This window comes from Podarcis muralis, chromosome 6 (genome assembly GCF_964188315.1).
Source record: "Podarcis muralis chromosome 6, rPodMur119.hap1.1, whole genome shotgun sequence".
NCBI classification, from domain to species: Eukaryota; Metazoa; Chordata; class Lepidosauria; order Squamata; family Lacertidae; genus Podarcis; species Podarcis muralis.
This window is the reverse complement of record NC_135660.1, coordinates 40,498,329-40,516,136: the sequence shown is the minus strand read 5'-3', so window position 1 is coordinate 40,516,136 and position 17,808 is coordinate 40,498,329. Positions and strand designations below refer to the sequence as shown.

The 17,808-nt window shown below is 46.4% G+C and overlaps 1 protein-coding gene across 2 annotated transcripts in view; it reads left to right on the top strand.

The window, feature by feature from the left end:
• Positions 1-6,121: 6,121 nt before the first annotated feature.
• The window catches only part of HS6ST1 (heparan sulfate 6-O-sulfotransferase 1), a 190,111-nt gene continuing 178,424 nt past the window's right edge, over positions 6,122-17,808 (top strand). For both annotated transcript variants that reach the window (XM_028730655.2, XM_077930101.1), the window contains exon 1: positions 6,122-6,809. In XM_028730655.2, the coding sequence (XP_028586488.1) occupies positions 6,289-6,809 (521 nt within the window). In that variant the 5' untranslated portion in view covers positions 6,122-6,288. The remainder of the gene's footprint in view (positions 6,810-17,808) is intronic.

Below are 17,808 nucleotides of genomic sequence, written 5' to 3'. Positions count from 1 at the left end.
TAGGGTACCTTCCTTTCTGGACAACTTTCTGGGGACCACAAGCGGGTGGTTGGTTGGGGCCAGAAGCAAAAGTGGGTTTAACAATTTAACATACACTTTACCTTTGTACAGTAGGCTAGTTTGTACACACACTCACACACCAGTGTTCGAGGCTCCCTTTGTTCTAGGTGCATTTTGCGACAATAAATTTCATTAGTGCAAACAGTTTCTGAGCTGTGGACACTGTACTGGGCCTAAGATTTCAGAATAAAACTGCAGAGTGGAAGGAAAGGAGGACCTTTTTCTGCCTCCCCACTTCCAGCTACTCTCTGAAGACTGGGGAAGAGACCCTCTTAAGAATACTAGGGGGGTGGGCAGGGGAAGGACTAGGCTATGTGAAAAATGAACATAGTATTTTAGCTGCAGTTCATTCATTTTCAGCTTTGTATTCTTGTTATTAAAAAAGCACACCTAGACATTCTGCTGTTGCACCCGTTATCTAGGTTTAAGGTGCCATTTAGCTCCTAGCTTTCATATCTCAGTTTCTAACACTGTCGCACACCCTTCTCTGTCCTTCATGCAGACGTGTGAGAGGTATTTCCAGAAGTCAAGGACACATTCCAACTAGGCAAAAGCAAAGCTGTGAAGGAGGTGTGGCCTAGAGAAAGGGGGTGTGGCCTGGGAAGAGTCTGAAGGGTCAGGAAGACAGATAAGTTCTCAAGGAAGACTTGTCTTTTCTATTACTAATCTATGGCGTTTGGTCATCATTCCAGCATGCTGTTCATGAAGTTGGATGGCTGTTCAGAGACTGCACTTCAGAAATGTGCAGCTGAGTCTTCTGTTTGAAGGTGCTGCAAGCTGAGGAATGCAACTGCATTCATTACAGTGGTACCTCGGGCTAAGTACTTAATTTGTTCCGGAGGTCCGTACTTAACCTGAAACTGTTCTTAACCTGAAGCACCACTTTAGCTAATGGGGCCTCCAGCTGCTGCCATGCCGCCGGAGCACGATTTCTGTTCTCATCCTGAAGCAAAGTTCTTAACCTGAAGCACTATTTCTGTGTTAGCGGAGTCTGTAACCTGAAGCTTATGTAACCTGAAGTGTATGTAACCCGAGGTACCACTGTTCTTTAAAAATATGTAACAATAAAGTATCTATCTTACACAATAAAGTATCTATCTATTGTCTCTGGAGATAATCAGCTCCTCTTTTTAAACTGTGTATGTGCATTTTATCCCATAGCCACCAAACAATATACGGTACTTGCCAACAACATGAGCTAGGAAGGAGATCTATTAGAGCTGCTCCACTTTTACCACCGACAATCAACATGGTACAGGTAAACAAAGGTTTCTTAATATTCTCTTCATCCTTCACATTTGCTGCTAACTCATTCTACAGTAAATAACCCTTGCTCAGAATTAACACTCAGCGGGTTATTCCACTAGTTATATACTTTTACAACCAGAGGCAAACATCAATACCACAAACTGCTTTGTGGCTCTTTATAGCTTCACATATATTTCAACCACTTACATAAAATAGTGCATAAATGCCAGCACTTCCCAAATCAAGGTATAAATTCCCAAACTTAAATTGACCTCCAACTGTCCACTGTGGTCTTTCCATAATGATGATATAATTATTCTGAAATAAGATACACACAAATATAGAGAAAGTAGCAGTATTTTTTAAATGGGGAGGGGGAATCAAAGCTAATAAACAGCACAAACGCAGCATGATTCTTTGGAGTGCTATAAAGACTTTTATTTTATCTAGTTTGGGAAGACCTGAGTTGTGTAATTCACCCTGCCTGTATACCTTGTGACTAACACAGCTGTCTCACTCTAGCTTGTATACTGGTAAAAAAAAAAATTAAACTGAAACCTTTGCAATATTATTTTCCTTCCAACTTATGCATATGGAAAATATAATATATAATCTATAATATAATATAGAAAATATAATATATAAGAAATATAATCCTAGCTTTGTTGGATTCCCCACCCTTCCCTTTGGATTTTCACATCATATTTTTATGACAGACTTTTTGGATTCCCCTTCGTGCTACTATGGCTGCCTATGAACTCAACGAGTGGTGCTTACATCCACTAAGAGAGGTGGTTGCTTGTAGCTTTGTCTTTCAGCGATGCACCAAAGAAGTTTTACCAGACCTCCACATTTAACTGGAAATGTAAGCTTGCAAAATGCATTGAAATCCACCCCTTTACATGGTATGATGTTACAGATGACAGACTGTAAGGAAGGAAGGAGAGCACCACCGGATCAGACCAAAGTCCAGCTTCCCATTTTCCACAGTGACCAGGCAGATAGCCCAGGGAAGTCCCCAAGAAGGACTTTGCCTTCTTGTTGCTCCTCAGCAATTGCCCCTGAACTTGAAAGGTCCATCTAGTTATCATGACTTGGAGTCATTTATCACCTTATCCTCCATAAATTTGTCTAACCCCCTTTGAAAAGCATCTGAGCTAGTGACCATCACAACTGGTAGCAGTGAAATACCATAACTTAATGATGTCTTGAATCTCCTGTTAGTCTGTTTCACTGGATAACTTTGGATTCTAGTACAGTCATACCTTGGATCCCGAAAACCTTGCGAGTCAAACGTTTTGGCTCCCGAATGTCACAAACACGGAAGTGAGTATTCCGGTTTGCGAACTTTCTTTGGAACTTGAACGTCCAACGCGGCTTCCGTGGCTTCTGATTGGCTGCAGGAGCTTCCTGCAGCCAATCAGAAGCCGCACCTTGGTTTCCGAATGTTTTGAAAGTCAAACGGACTTCCAGAACGGATTCTGTTCAACTTCCAAGGTACCACTGTACAGCGAAAGGAAAAACACTGTCTCCACACCATGCAAAAACCATGCCCCTCCCCTTTAGATAGGCTTTCTATGCAACTGTCAGTACCACTATAAGTTTTTAAACAGCCTCTGTGGCACAGCCAACTCTGAACCCACACTTGCAGAACAAGGAAATAAAAAAACGCTTGGAGAACTACAAAGCATAAATACCGTGATGAAAAATAACTTTAGAGTAATTTACCTCTGTTCAGGGATTGACATGTAAATTCAGTTTTTCTCATGGGAAACTCTCACCCATCACCCAGGATTCCACATCCTTTGCAGGACAGATCACATGGAGAAAAAGAGGGAGGGGCTGGAAATAGGAATGGAGAACTTGTAAGAACCCACAAACAGCATAACCCTCCACTGTCTGGTACCTGCAATTACTATGGGTTTTAGAAGGACACAGAAGGCAATTGAAACTGCTTTGAGGCAGGGCCACAAATCCACCCAAGCCAACAAGAGCTGGTCCTCTTTCTCCTCAATCAGGAGTTACCACTGCTGTCAGTATCCCGTCAGCTTTACTGCCAAATATTTACAACTACTGTCAAAAACATGGCAGTTTCACTGCTTGCATTCTGGGATTTCCTTGACCTCTGTTACACTTCAGAGCAGCAGAGAGAAAGCCTTCCTGGAGGCAGATTAGCCCCTTTTGGATTTGTGTGCTGTGCCTTGTTGAATCATCTTCCTCCACAGTCAGCAATTGTGAAATCCACAAGCCCTACTTATGCAGTGTTGTTGTTGTTATTATTATTGCTCTAAAAAAAAGTCCCAAACATTTTGGGTGCCAACTACACTGCTCTTTTAAACTCAATAAGTTCATGCCAAATCGGTTCCCTATAGATGACACTGATGTGGCTGGATTTGCCCTCTTAGCCATTTCAGGTTCCTTCATGTTTTCCTTAATCATGGGCCTCTGTCTGTTGCATGCTTCTGCTATGTATTCTCTGCCACTTCCCATCCTCATAATCCTGCTTTTGTGACATCAGAATAGCAGCTATTTGTGACATCACAATGAAAGGATTACTGTGGCTGATGTGAAGGGGGCAGTCACATTTGGAAAGGAGGGGAAGCTTGTTTCTCATGAAAATTCTCTTGCTGCTTGTGTTTTCCCTTGCAGAAGTAAAGACATTAACAAAACAGCAACAAGATTCCCTCTTTAGATGGCCAAGTTAAAAGGCAGTTATTTAAAGGCGTTCCTTGAAGTGGTAAATGCAGACATAGAATGAATCAGAGAGATATTTCAAGTCTTATCCAGCAATTGTAGTTGTGTGGCTCCGACAGTGTAATCTTCTACATGTCTACTCATAAACAGGCCCCACTGATTTCAGCGGGGCTTACTCTCAAGTAAGTGAGGATTGTTGCTCAGAATTCTCATGATTTGGCTGTTCTTCACTTTTGTGAGAGATGCAGAACCTCTGTCCCTTCCAGATGTTCCAGATGTTGTTGGACCACAACTCCCATCATCCCCAAAAATTGGTTGTGCTCTCTGGGGCTGATGAGTTGGGAGTCCAAAAAATATGTGAGGGGAAATACCTGGAAGACCATCCCTGACCTAGTGATACTGGGCTGAACATGAGGAAGGCAAAACCAGAGGCAGTCTTTTAGGGTCATCTGTATTCTTGGCTCAGTATACCTGAAGGAGTCTCCACACACATCGTTCAGGCCAGACACTGAGATCCAGCTCTGAGGGCCTTCTGGCAGTTCCCTCATTGCGGGAAGCGAAGTTACATGGGACCAGGCAGAGGGCCTTCTCAGTAGTGGTGCCTGCCCTGTGGAATGCCCTCCCATCAGATGGCAAGGAAATAAACAAATATCTGACTTTTAGAAGACATCTGAAGGCAGCCCTGTATCGGGAAGTTTTTTATGTTTGATGTTTTAGTGTATTTTTAATATTTTGTTGGAAGCCGCCCAGAGTGGCTGGGGAAACTGGGCGGGGTATAAATAATAAATTGTTATTGTTATTGCAACTGAGCTGTCTCTAGATGGAATCACAAAACTCCTACAAACACAGACATGAGAATTTCCATGTTCACTGCTGCTCATGGCTGTAGAGAAAAGCTTTCAGCTGCTGGCAGGCACTCCCAAGGGCTCCAAAAAAGAGGCTTGTTATGAAGAAGCCTGAATGACGTTTTAAACCTCACCATTTAGCTTGCTACGTCAATATTGTATGTTAACTTAAAAATAGAAAACTCATTTCTGAGAATGATATTTCACCACAACTGGTTCTCAAATTCCTTTCCAAAACCAGACAGCAGCAGGGCAGCCACTTTTATTCTTTCCGCTGGGGCTCTTGCGCCTTTTCACATTCCCACAACAAGCAGAAATGAAGAGGCCACTCTTTGCCCGGCGCTGCACCTTGATGCGTGCGGGAAACCGCACCTGTTGAATTTCTGCCGATTCCTTTCAATTGTTCAAGAGGAGGAGGAGGTGAGGCAAAGCCAAGAAGCCCCTAAAGCAGGAGCCTGTAGGCTCTGTTCATGCAGGGGTTGGGGTGGAGAGACACAAGCTTTTGACCTGAAAACTTAATGCCCCTTTTTCTTTCTGACGGGGTGGTGGTGGAGGGAGGTCAGGAAAGCTCCCTCGAGAGAGCCACCTCCGAACGCCAGCGCCCCTCCAGGCTCGAGCCGCCCCGCTCAGTGCGCTTCCCCATTGGCGGAAGGAGAAAGAGGAAGTGAAAGAGCCTCGAAAGAACCAGGAGGAAAATAACGAAATTATCCTGCGGGCGGGCCCTGGCAACTCGGGAGCCTCCAGAAACGCTGCCTTTGCGGCGTGCCTGTGTGGTGCTGCTGCCGCCGCGGCTGCTGCTCTGCCTCCCTCCGCCAGCGCGCGCCTGGAGCGGCGAGCGGAGCGCGAGGAGGCGGCGCTGTGCATGCTGGGCTCGGAGCGCGGCGGCGGCGGGGCTTTGCCCTAGGAAGCGAGGCAGGAAGGACTTGAACTAGCGTGCAGCCGCCTCCGCCAGCCCTGCCTCCGCGAGACCCCGAAGGGGCTGCGCGCCCGGCGCCTCGGCCGGATCGGAGCCGGGGCCAGGAGCGGCAGAGGCAAAGTCCCGAAGGCAGAGGCGGGACGGGGCTGCGAGGGAGGCGGAACCGGGGGAGGGCGGTCGACCCTGGGAGCCGCTCTCTCTCTCTCTCTCTCGCCGCCCCCCCCCCCCGTCCCCGGTGGCTGATCGCCGCTTGGCAGGAGGAAGCCCCCCCCTGGCTGCGGATCTGACTGAAGGGGGGCCGGGCGGGGAGGGAGGGAGGGAGGAAAGGGGTGGGAATCCCTCGCCCTCCGCGCGCTCTCCGGGGCGCACGGCGCTTTTTCGTCGGGGTGGTTTCGCGGGGCTTCTTCGGAGCCGGGGAGCGGGCGAAAGGGGAGCCGACGTCGCCGGGGGCGCCTCCGCCAGCAGCAGCAGCTCCCGCAGCAGCAGCTCTCCCGCCGCCTCCCCCTGGCCGGGAGATGGTGACATATGAAGCGCGCTGGAAGGACCATGGTTGAGCGGAACAGCAAGTTCCTGCTGATCGTGGCGGGCTCGGTGTGCTTCATGCTCATCCTGTACCAGTATGTGGGACCGGGGCTGAGCCTGGGCTCGCCGAGCCTCCGCTCCTACCAGGACGAGCTGGACCTCTTCCCCACGCCGGACCCGCACTACGTGAAGAAGTACTACTTCCCCGTGCGCGAGCTGGAGCGCCAGCTCGCCTTCGACATGAAGGGCGACGACGTGATCGTCTTCCTGCACATCCAGAAGACGGGCGGCACCACCTTCGGCCGCCACCTGGTGCAGAACGTGCGCCTCGAGGTGCCCTGCGACTGCCGGCCCGGCCAGAAGAAGTGCACCTGCTACCGGCCCAACCGCAGGGAGACCTGGCTCTTCTCGCGCTTCTCCACCGGCTGGAGCTGCGGGCTGCACGCCGACTGGACCGAGCTCACCAACTGCGTGCCGGGAGTGCTGGACAAGCGGGAGAGCGCCGCCGCCGCCAAAACGCCCAGGTGAGCAGCAGCAGGACGGGCAGGAGGGAAGCCTGGCTCTCCCGGCGCCGGGAGCTTCAACCTCCTTGTTTACGTTCATTGCCGGCTCTGTTCCCCACTCCTTTATCCTCGCAGCAACCCTGCGAGGTAGGCTAGGGCCCTAGCTTCACTACTGATTTCGCAAGTGGGTGTTTTCTCTCTCTGACCTGCTAACCACTAGGCTACACTTTATGCACTTCCTCTCGAGGAAGTGGGCCTGGTTGGATCTTCTGGACGGGGGTTCCAGAGTGTGTGTCATTCCCATAGCCTGCTTATATGGCATTTTTGGTTGTATTCAAGCATGCTGTGGTGGTAAGGGGGCACACACGTGGCTTGGCTGTTCCTTCAGACTTGGGAACTTGCATTTATTGCACTTGCTGCTCAGCCTGCTTCTGGGGTAGGTTTGGTGATGAGGCGGAAAATAACAAGAGAGTTGCAAGTTGGGCACATGCAGCCTAACAGACTCTATTCACCCGGCCCCTGTCCTCAACATACCAACTTAGTCCTGTGGAATTGTCCTCAGAGCAGAGCCCCTTCATCAATAGGGTCACCACTCTGTCCCCCACCCACACTTGTGCACCTTTAATAGTTGCAGAATATACAGAATTTAGCAGCTGGTGTTGGGGGAGGAGGAGGGAAAGTACTGCACCTGTGGAATTTCTGCCCATAGTAAAGCTGTTAAATCTGTAATAGAAGCCGGGGCAGAAAGGTGTCAGCCCTATCTGCAGCAGCCTGCCTGCCTGCCTGCCTTCGTATTGTGCTCATGCTGAACCATCCCTCTACCTCATAATAACCATCTCCCCTTATACCAAAACCACTTGCTACTCCTTTCCTTCCCTGCTCTGTACTCTCAGGGCATGCCTTCCTCCACAGACCTTAACTGGATTGATCATTTTAAATATTGGAGTTATGATATAGGAATCTCCCTCCCACCGTCACCTACATTTGCAGGCTGGCTTGAGAGAAAGAGCCTCTGAGTATGAGCAGAGTACCGTGAATTGCAATGGTGATGCGCAGGTTAAAGAAACAATTAATAAACAAAATGTCCCATCGTTCCCCTTAACAGCCTTTCACTCCCCATTGGAGAAAAGGGAGCAGAATGTTTGAAACAGATTGTGTACTCCTCAAGCAAATCTGAGCCCCGGGATTTTCCAGTTCGCAAATGAATCCCTGCATCTCTCCCAGCACATGTTGGGCAGATGCCTCTGCACCTAATTCTGGGAAGCCCACATCACCCCAATGCTGCAGCACATAGTATTACTCCGGACCTTGCACCCTGCTCAGCGCCGACCCCTTCCCCTGCTCTGCAGTCTGCACCTCACAGCCTTGACCTTTCTGACTGCTTAGCCCACCTATAGGAGGCACACCACAAGAGCCATTGATCTCCTGGCCATTGTACTTCACATGTCAAGTATCTGAACAGCGTTTCTGCTTGTTGCCCCTTTCTCATACTATCCTAAGTGTCGTCCTGTAGCCCTACATATCCTACCCTTACTAGTAGCATTTTTCTCTCCTGTAGTCTCCCATCTATATATACTGCACAGAGTGCATTGTTCAAAGAGTGCTCCGCATTCCTGCTTGTGTGCCCTTGTCCTGGGCTGCGTCCCTAAGAACTTTTTTTTCTCAGGCTTAGACTGCCCTGCTGTTCATCCTTCCTTTCCGCCAAACCTGTGGACACACCCGCTTGATTAGCCTGTGAGCCCTGATCCTCCTTTTTAGATGGCACAAATTTGCCTGTTGCAAAGCATCATCCCTTCCTCATCTGGCTGCCTACCCCTTTTCTTGCCATGTGTACTTGAACCCAGTACTTCCACACGGCAACCACCTAAACGCTTCCTCCTGTGGTTTCTCTTCCTTTCTCCTGGATTAGTGGGGTTTTTTGGGGGGGGAGGGAAACAAAAAACAGGACAGCTGAGCACCAGCCTTTGGGAAGCAAGGAAAGTTGTCACTAGGCATGAGTCCCATTCCGCTGCCCTGCTTTCCACTTTTCATATCCTAACTTAAATAAATAAATAAATGCCCCCTGCTCCTCTTATTTCTCCGTTAATATCTCTCGGCCTTTCCTGATCCTCAAAACCGGCTGTGTTTCTTTAAATCATTTAGAGATGCTTCTAATTCCTTCCTCTGTAATTTTAATATGTTGGAGTCTCATTCAAAGAGCTATTGTTCCCTCTGTTGTCCTACCTAGTGAATGTAAATCATCGATTGTTACTACCCTTTAGAGCCTTTTGTTCCAAAGTTTAGCTCCCATAGCTCCGCAGGATTTTATGTTCACATTTGTTAATGCCATGTGCTGTGCATGTATATTGTTAATATCCTTTATAATCCTTGCAGTGAGTAGGCAGCCTTGGAAGGCAGAACCTTGCATTTTCCCCCTCTTTCTTCACTGCTGCTATGCTCATTTCTTTCTCTTCTCTTTTTGCTCCATTTCGGTTAGACTTGTTCGTCATGCAGTGCTGCATGCAGTTATCAATTATGTCTATTGATTCTGTTGTTCTTCCTAGCTTTTTAACTCATCTTGGTGGATTTCATCATTAATCGCTCTCGCCCTGCCTTATGCAGGCTGACGCAGGAGTATCAAAACAGGGAACTTCTCCCAGAAGGGCCAAACCCATTTAGGTTTCTTTTCTGGGAAGACAGACATGTGTAAACAGTTACAAACAATGCCCTTCCATGTTTACTGTGTTGACATTTGGTCAAGAGCTGCGATGTCGGAAAATACCTTGCAAAGTAAAAATGGTAGAATGTTTATGTTCTTGGGGCTTTTGTGTTTAAAGAAAAAAGAAAAATCTGACCTTTGACTCTTAGCTAGCAAATCATTAACCTTGCATAAAGACCAGTACACAGATTTATGGGTGAATTCTCCTTTCCTCGAATTAAAACTTACATGCTAATGCTAAAATGGGTTTATATTTTGTTGGAACAATGACAAGCTGGGATAGTGAGAGTAAGGGCTTTGCTATGTGATTGCTGGGGTAGCAGTGACCACTAAATTTACTTGTATTGGCTGAGTGGTCTGTTCTTTTGGGAAGTGAATCCCAGAGAACCCAGAAGTGCTTTACTTAAGGCTGTGTTTGTGATGAACTTTGTAATGTAAATATTTTTTGGATTTGTAATGACTCTAGGTTTGGGATTTCTTTTTCCCTGGTATCTGATTCTAGTAGCGGTTAGCAGCTATCCTTTTTTAAAAAATAACAAGCTGATCTCAGTGAGTTCAGTGATGAGCATGGATAGGACAATAGCCTCAAACGGAGGTTGTGTAAAAGAGAAAATGTTATTCTGCAGCATACAAATTCTGATGTTTGGTTTTGGCCTCTGGCTTAGTTTGCTTCTTTTTTGTCTCCCTGATGGTGCCCTGCTAAGGTTGAGGAAGGTCTTGATGTTCAGCCATGAAGGGCTTCTGGTGATGAGGAGGTTTAGCAATCAGCTGCTCATAACCTTTCTCTATTAATATCCAATGTTCTGGCCATTCATTAACTGTGTACAGGGGAATGTTTTTGATAACGATAAACAAGAGCTGCTGGCTTGACTTTGTAATATTGTCCTATCACACAGGCCTATTGTGCTGCAGTCCATTTCAGCATGTCCACAGAAAGATAACATTTCTCGCCGCTTGTAATGAAATCTGGCTTCATAAACAAGAGCTGTTTATGTAAAACCACTGGTGGAGCGCATTTCCTTTGTTGGGATAGAAAAGGGATTCATTCTTGCATTATTTCCACTACAGTGGTGACTGTATCACTTCATTTCCCCCCTCTGAATAATGTATCTAGGGTAATGGAACAGCCTCTGCTTTTCACGTCTGGCGCACGTTACAGAGCCTGCTGAGAGTAGCGAAATGCGCTGGGTGATACCTTTTGTTGGACTCGCTTTCTTGGCTCAAGTATGTGCAAGGTCTTGAGATTCACAGAGCTCACCCTGTCAAAATTGGGCTCCAACCTTTTTTATTTGAAAACAGCAGCCGACAGAAGAGCCGTTATTTCAGATCCATTTCACTTGGAAGAATTTTGTCTGCAATTCCAAGTATGTATATCAGGAAGGAAGCTCCATGCAATGGTGCTCAGCTTTTTGAAAACATGCATAGGATCAGGTTGTCAGTTGCTGAATAGCACAGGCCTGTACATGTCTACTCAGAAGTAAGTCTCATTTAGTTCAGAAGCTTTTACTCCCATCTTAACAGGGGTATAGGATTGCAGCCTAAACAACTTTTTTCTCAAATGCACCTGTTAGGATTACCAATTTGAATTGATATAGTCTCTTCCATTCTGTAATTTTCTACTTCCTGGTGTTCTCTTTCCAGTTGTTGCATCAGAGCTGTAAGTGTAGGGAAGATGTTTGTTTGTTTGTTTAGAGCTTTTTTAAAAAAAAGAAAAGAAAAGGTTTTTGAGTTTCTCTAATGCACCCTGCCAGTGTCTCTTACAGGCATTCTTGAAGGTCGTTCAGCAGTGCTCATAAATACATACAAATCATCAGCTAAAAGATTGTTAACCTTGTAAGCTGTGCCATTTCAGCGCTGCTAAGTGCATTCTTCCACTACAATCTGTAGCCTGGTACAGTACATGTATGGAATGCAATGGCTCTTGTTGCTTTCCTGCTCCACCAGTGACACCAGGGCCTTTTCTTTCTTTCTTTCTTTCTTTCTTTCTTTCTTTCTTTCTTTCTTTCTTTCTTTCTTTCTTCAAAGGATACTTAAATTGCTTCCTTCATTTCCTCATGTCTCTCTGACGACATCATGCTAAATCTAGTTCTGTGCGTTCAAATGCATCGTTGTGTTTTGCAGGGAGGTCTGATGAATTGTGGAAAGTTGTTACAATATCTTACAGATTTTGGTTAAGAGCCCACACCTCTTCATTGTTTTCCAGTTCTCATCATGGTTGGTTTTTTTTTTTTTTGGGGGGGGGGGTTATTTAATGTTAGTTTGGCTTATGATCCCTGTTCCTGAGGAACAACAGAGCAAAAATGACTCACGTGTGCACGCTGTGGAAGAAGCCCTTTCATGACATAGGCGGTGTATGCACCACAGCTTAAAGCACATGACTTCCCCCAAAGACTCCTGGGAACTATGGTTTGTTAAGGCTGCTGGGAATTGTCGCTCTGTGAGGTTTTCAGGATTCTTTCGGCAGGAGCCACCTTACAAGCCCAGACAGTGGAAGCCCTGTGCAAGGGGGGGGGGGGCTTTCCTTAATAATAATACATTTTATTTATTCCCTGGCCAGAGCAGGGCTCAGGGCGGCTAACACCAATAAAATCACAGTAAAAACATTATGGGGGGACGACGGCACCAATTTAAAATACAGGTTAAAATGCATTTTAAGATGCGGCCTCATTTTAAAAGTAGCCGATAAATCAAGACCATAAGGGGAGGGAAACATAAGGGTCAGACTGAGTCCAAACCAAAGGCCAGGCAGAACAGCTCTGTCTTGCAGGCCCTGCAGAAAGATGTCAAGTCCCGCAGGGCCCTAGTCTCTTGTGACAGAGCATTCCACCAAGTCGGGGCCAGTACTGAAAAGGCCCTGGCCCTAGTTGAGACCAATCTAACCACCTTGTGACTTGGGACCTTCAAAATGTTGTCATTTGGTCCTCCGCGGGGCATACCATGAGAGGCGGTCCTATAGGCGGTCCTATAGGTTGGTGTGGAAGGCCTAGGTACGTGGGTCCTAGGCCACATAGGGCAACCCCTCTAAAAATTGGCTTGGGATTTGTGCCAGGATGACCCCCAGAACAGCGCATTTCTCTCAGTGCAACATCAAATTCCACCCCACGTGCTTTAAGTATGTGTACACAGTCATCGAGGAGGATGAAATGTGCCTCACTAAAGTGATAGGTGGATAGCTGTGTTTTATTACTGGTCATTCCAAAAGGAACACCACCATCAAGGAACTGCCGTGCTCAGGATTGTAGTGTTCAACTTGGGAGTGAGAGCCACTGAATTCAATGCGACTTACTTCCAAGTAAGTGTAGGATTGCAGCCAAATGCAGTTAGCGCCTTCGCTGCATACAGAAGCAGGCCCCTGTTACATGTTTATTGATGGACAAACTGGTCATTTAGCTGAAGTTGTATAATTAGTCTTTCTCTCTCTTCCCCGTCCATGCAATTATCCTGTTCCATTTCAGGGTGGGGAAGTGGCACTCTGGGTAAGAGTGCGTCAACCCTTTCCTACTCTGAAAATTCCACCTCCCAAACGAGCTACTCATGGCATAGGAGGAGATGGAGACAAACAGCAACCTGGTGTATATTTTGGTTTTGAAGCTTGCAGCCTCTTTAACCTCTTTAATACAAGCATTGTGTTGGTGTGGTGTGTTGCTACTGCACACGGAACTATCTCTTTCTTTTTCATACTTCTTTCTATATCTTTCCTCCCACACCCTCTATTTCTCTGCCTCCTCCTTCTTCCCCAAATTGACTTCTTTTTTTAAATATGAGCTTCATTTGGAGGCTTACTTAATCTCTGTTTTGTGTGCACATTCATGTGAGTGTGTCACTGAACTCTTACCTGCTGAGCTTTTCATTTGACTTTGTCACTGCTTGCAAAACTGTTAGGAACACCCCTCCTGTGACCACAATCTAAAATAATAATGATAAAAAACCCCTCTGCTATCAAGTGGCCTGTTTGATTGTTTCTTAAATTCAGAGAACCTGCTCTCAAGGATCTGGGGGTAAATAGATCTCTCTGTGCCTTTCCCCTTCTTTTTTTCTCTCTCTCTATTTTGGCTTAAATTTCATTTAATAGATCAATGAGATGACTTCTCTAACATCTCTGGCAAGCTATTTTTAGCTTTTTAAGCTTTAAAAGAAACAACAGGGCCCTAATAGTGTGGTGGCTTTTGTTTGCGTGTTGTGTTGTGGACTTTCACAGCTTGGTACCATTTCTTCCTCCCTCGCTGTAGATTCGGCATATCCATTGTGTGCCCATTTGGAAATGCCAGTGGCATCATGCCAAGAGGCAGACTGACTTGAAATACATTTGAATTTGGGTGTAAAAGGCCCATCCTATGCTTCACAATGGCAGAGCAGAGAAATATCTCCCTGACTTGTTCAGATTCTTTGGTGCTCGAGGTCACCCGGAGGGCATTTGGAGGTGGTCCATGGCCTTGATATAGGTAAAAGGTAAAGGACCCCTGGACAGTTCAGTCAAAGGCGACTATGGGGTGCTGCGCTCATCTCGCTTCAGGCCGAGAGAGCCAGCGTTTGTCCACAGACAGCTTTATGGGTCATGTGGCCAGCATGACTAAACCACTACTGGCACACAGAGGACCGTGACAAGTGCCAGATCGCACAGAAATGCCGTTTACTTCCCGCCGCAGCAGTACCTATTTATCTACTTGCTCTGGTGTGCTTTCGAACTGCTAGGTTGGCAGAAGCTGGGACAGAGCAACGGGAGCTCACCCTGTCGTGCAGATTCGAACCGCCGACCTTCTGAGTGGCAAATCCAAGAGGCTCAGTGGTTTAGAGTCTAGACCACCGCACTACTCACATCCCTTGATATAATATCCAGCTAGTCCTACAAACATGTATTCTCTGTTCTCTGGAATGCTCTCCCCATTCAGCTCCACCTGGCACCTTCACTGACTTATTTTTGACACCAGGTAAAGACTTCACATTTCCCCCAGGTCTTTGATGGACCAAGCTGATTCAGTGCACTGCCAAAACTTACTATGGCTGTTATGGGGTGGGGAGTTGGGGGGTTGGTATGTTATACAAATGATTTTTCCTAGGGTATAATGTTCTTACATTTATGCTTTTAAATGTAAGTCGCTTGGATACCTTTTAGGTAACAAGCAACTAATAAGTTTAATTTAAGTATATCATACCACATTGTACCATATCATTTCTGCTGTATGCTGAGGAACACCATTGTCCCATCTAGCTCAGTTTAATGCCTGGCAATAGTCCTTCAGAGATTCTGCCAAAGACAGATCTTTCCCAGTGCCCCTTCAACCCATCTGCTGCTGCCTCTATCTACCCACAGAATTGCCTGCTGCCGTTTCACCAGCCGGCGAAATACCACGGCCACCACGACTGACAAGCCCCTTCCAACCTGCTGCCTGAGGCAAGGAGCTCATTTTAGCCAACCCTATCTTGATGGCGCTGTGGCTTAAACCGCAGAGCCTAGGGCTTGCCAATCAGAAGGTTGGCGGTTCGAATCCCCATGATGGGGTGAGCTCCCATTGCTGGGTCCCTGCTCCTGCCCACCTAGCAGTTCGAAAGCACGTCAAAGTGCAAGTAGATAAATAGGTACCGCTCCGGCGGGAAGGTAAATGGCATTTCTGTGCGCTGCTCTGGTTCGCCAGAAGCAGCTTAGTCATGCTGGCTACATGATCCGGAAGCTGTACGCCGGCTCCCTTGGCCAATAAAGCAAGATGAGCACTGCAACCCCAGAGTCGGCCACGACTGGACCTAATGGTCAGGGGTCCCTTTACTTTACTTTACTTAAGATTGAGGTACAGGTGACCTGGACAGCCCTTTGGGATTATCCCCCCCCCCCCACAGGCAGCAATTGTTCTAGGTGCATCTGATATGTGCATGAACACAACTGCGCACTTCGCACCTAACCCTGAAGTGACCTGATAACATCATTAAAAGCAGTGGGGCTGGGGTGGAACGGTGTGTTTGCAAGCTTTGTGAAAGTATGTTGCAATTATATTAGGGCTGCCATACGTCCGGATCTTAGGCAAGTAAATAAAAAAAATACTTTTTTTTGGCATTTTTGTTAAAAAATAACCCCAACAATTTTTGGGATGTCCTGGCAAGCCGGAACGTAACGCCCACGTAAATTGGTCACTACCTGTACTTTGCTTTTAGGCAGTGACTGCTTAGATGGCTTGCCAGTTCTTTATTAAATGAAGTATTTAGGTGGGTTCCTGAGAAAGCTTTTAGAATAGCACAGTATGTAAACTCCTAATATATACACCAACTTAGGCTGCCTTCTGCATACATGAACTTCCCAGTAAGCCCCACTGAAAACAAGGGGGCTGAATTCTGCGTAAATATGCACTGTTTGCTCGCACTGTTAAGAGTTATCTCTCCAATGTTCTCTAAGAGCTCTTAAGGGCACTTCCTATAAACAAAAGTTAAAATCCTTTGCAAGGATGGAATTACGGTATATCAGGAGCTTACATGATTAGAGTTGTTTTCCTATGGAGGAATGGTCAAGACTAGGGCTGATTCAAAGGTTCAGCCTCCTCCAGAGAGACAAAGACTCCTCACAGGAGAAGAAGGGCTTGAAAACAGCTCTCTGTGTGAATGTTGCTTTTTGAACGGAGAGTCCATACTGGCACCAACAATTTCACGAATACGCAGAGCTGATCCCAATACTTCTTTGGAGCTTGGTGTTCGTACGGCAGGCCACTTTCCAAACATTATGCTCACCATTTGGAGTGCTGCCATCAAAAGTGCTTTTTACGGCGCTCCCTTCCCAGGAGAGCTTTAATGTTTAATGTTGTGTAGCACATCGTGAATAGCAGGGGTGGGAAATTCTAGCCCATGAGCCTGCTATACCCCCCCCCCCTTGAACTGTGAGCCCATTTCGACCAAGCCATGCCCACCTCTCCTATACCTGATGCCATATATGACGTCAGGTATTCAGCTGGTAAAAACCTGGCACAGGCAAAAGGGAGTTTGCAGGCGCCCTCTGCAAAGCGCCCCACAAGACAGCACTTTGAAAGGGACCCTTCAAGATCCCTGTGGGCAAAGACGGTCATGTGATGTCATTGTGATGTCAGGTGGGTGGCCAGATCAAGCCTCACCATCCCTATAGAGGCCTGGGCTTGAATTTTTGTTCAGCCATGGAGCTCCCTAGGTGCCCCTGGACCTGTCTCCTAGCTCAGCTCATTCCCCATCATTAGGGAAGTTATTGCATGCTGCCTTGATCTGCTGCAGGAAAAGGTGTGATGATTTTTTTAAAATGTAAGAAATATATATTGGGACGCGGGTGGCGCTGTGGGTTAAACCCCAGAGCCTAGGACTTGCCGATCAGAAGGTCGGCGGTTCAAATCACCGCGACGGGGTGAGCTCCCATTGCTCGGTCCCTGCTCCTGCCAACCTAGCAGTTCGAAAGCACATCAAAGTGCAAGTAGATAAATAGGTACCGCTTTATAGCGGGAAGGTAAACGGCGTTTCCGTGCGCTGCTCTGGTTCACCAGAAGCTGCTTAGTCATGCTGGCCACATGACCCGGAAGCTGTACGCCGGCTCTCTCGGCCAATAAAGCGAGATGAGCGCCACAGCCCCAGAGGGGTCCCCATACCTTTTTATATATATAAAGATATATATGTAATATCTGTAAGCTACTTGGTATAAATTTCTATGGGTTTTAACTTATACGAGGTGGGATGATTTTCTGGGTTTCTGCTGCTTCAGAAGACAATTGAGCACAGCAGTTCTCTTCTTTGTGGACTTCTTTGCTTGCCTGCTTTTAATTTCTTGTCCGGATACTTTACTTCTGAGTAAACATGTATAGGACTGCACTGTCCCTGATTTTCCCCATCACTTGTGAAACCGGCCTTAACTTGCTTACACTATAGCTATTCATGTTTGTAAGCAGAGTAGACATTGTTGCTATGACTTTTGTCTTGTTTTAATGCTCCCTCCATTAGCAATAACATCCAATTTCCTATAGGAAAATCATTTGTAAAGCAAACAGCATTGTAATTCAAGTTATTTAATTCAATTTATTTGTTGCTCTCTCCGACTGAAGAAACTTCAAAGAAACTACGGCTGGAAAAATATAAGAAAATACACATCAGAGATATCATTTTATTATCATGTATTTTCAATTTTAAAATTATGTGTGCTTACACTAAAATGTTAATCAGCAAATAATCAGTTACAAAATAATAAAATATCCTTTCACACCCAAAAATCAAATCAGCAACTGTAATAAGTTTTTTTTTTATCTTTCTGTTGCAGGAATCAGAATTTCTTCTTTTAACTGGTGTACAGTAGTGTCTTAGAGACTGAGGGCAGATTCACAGCATACATTT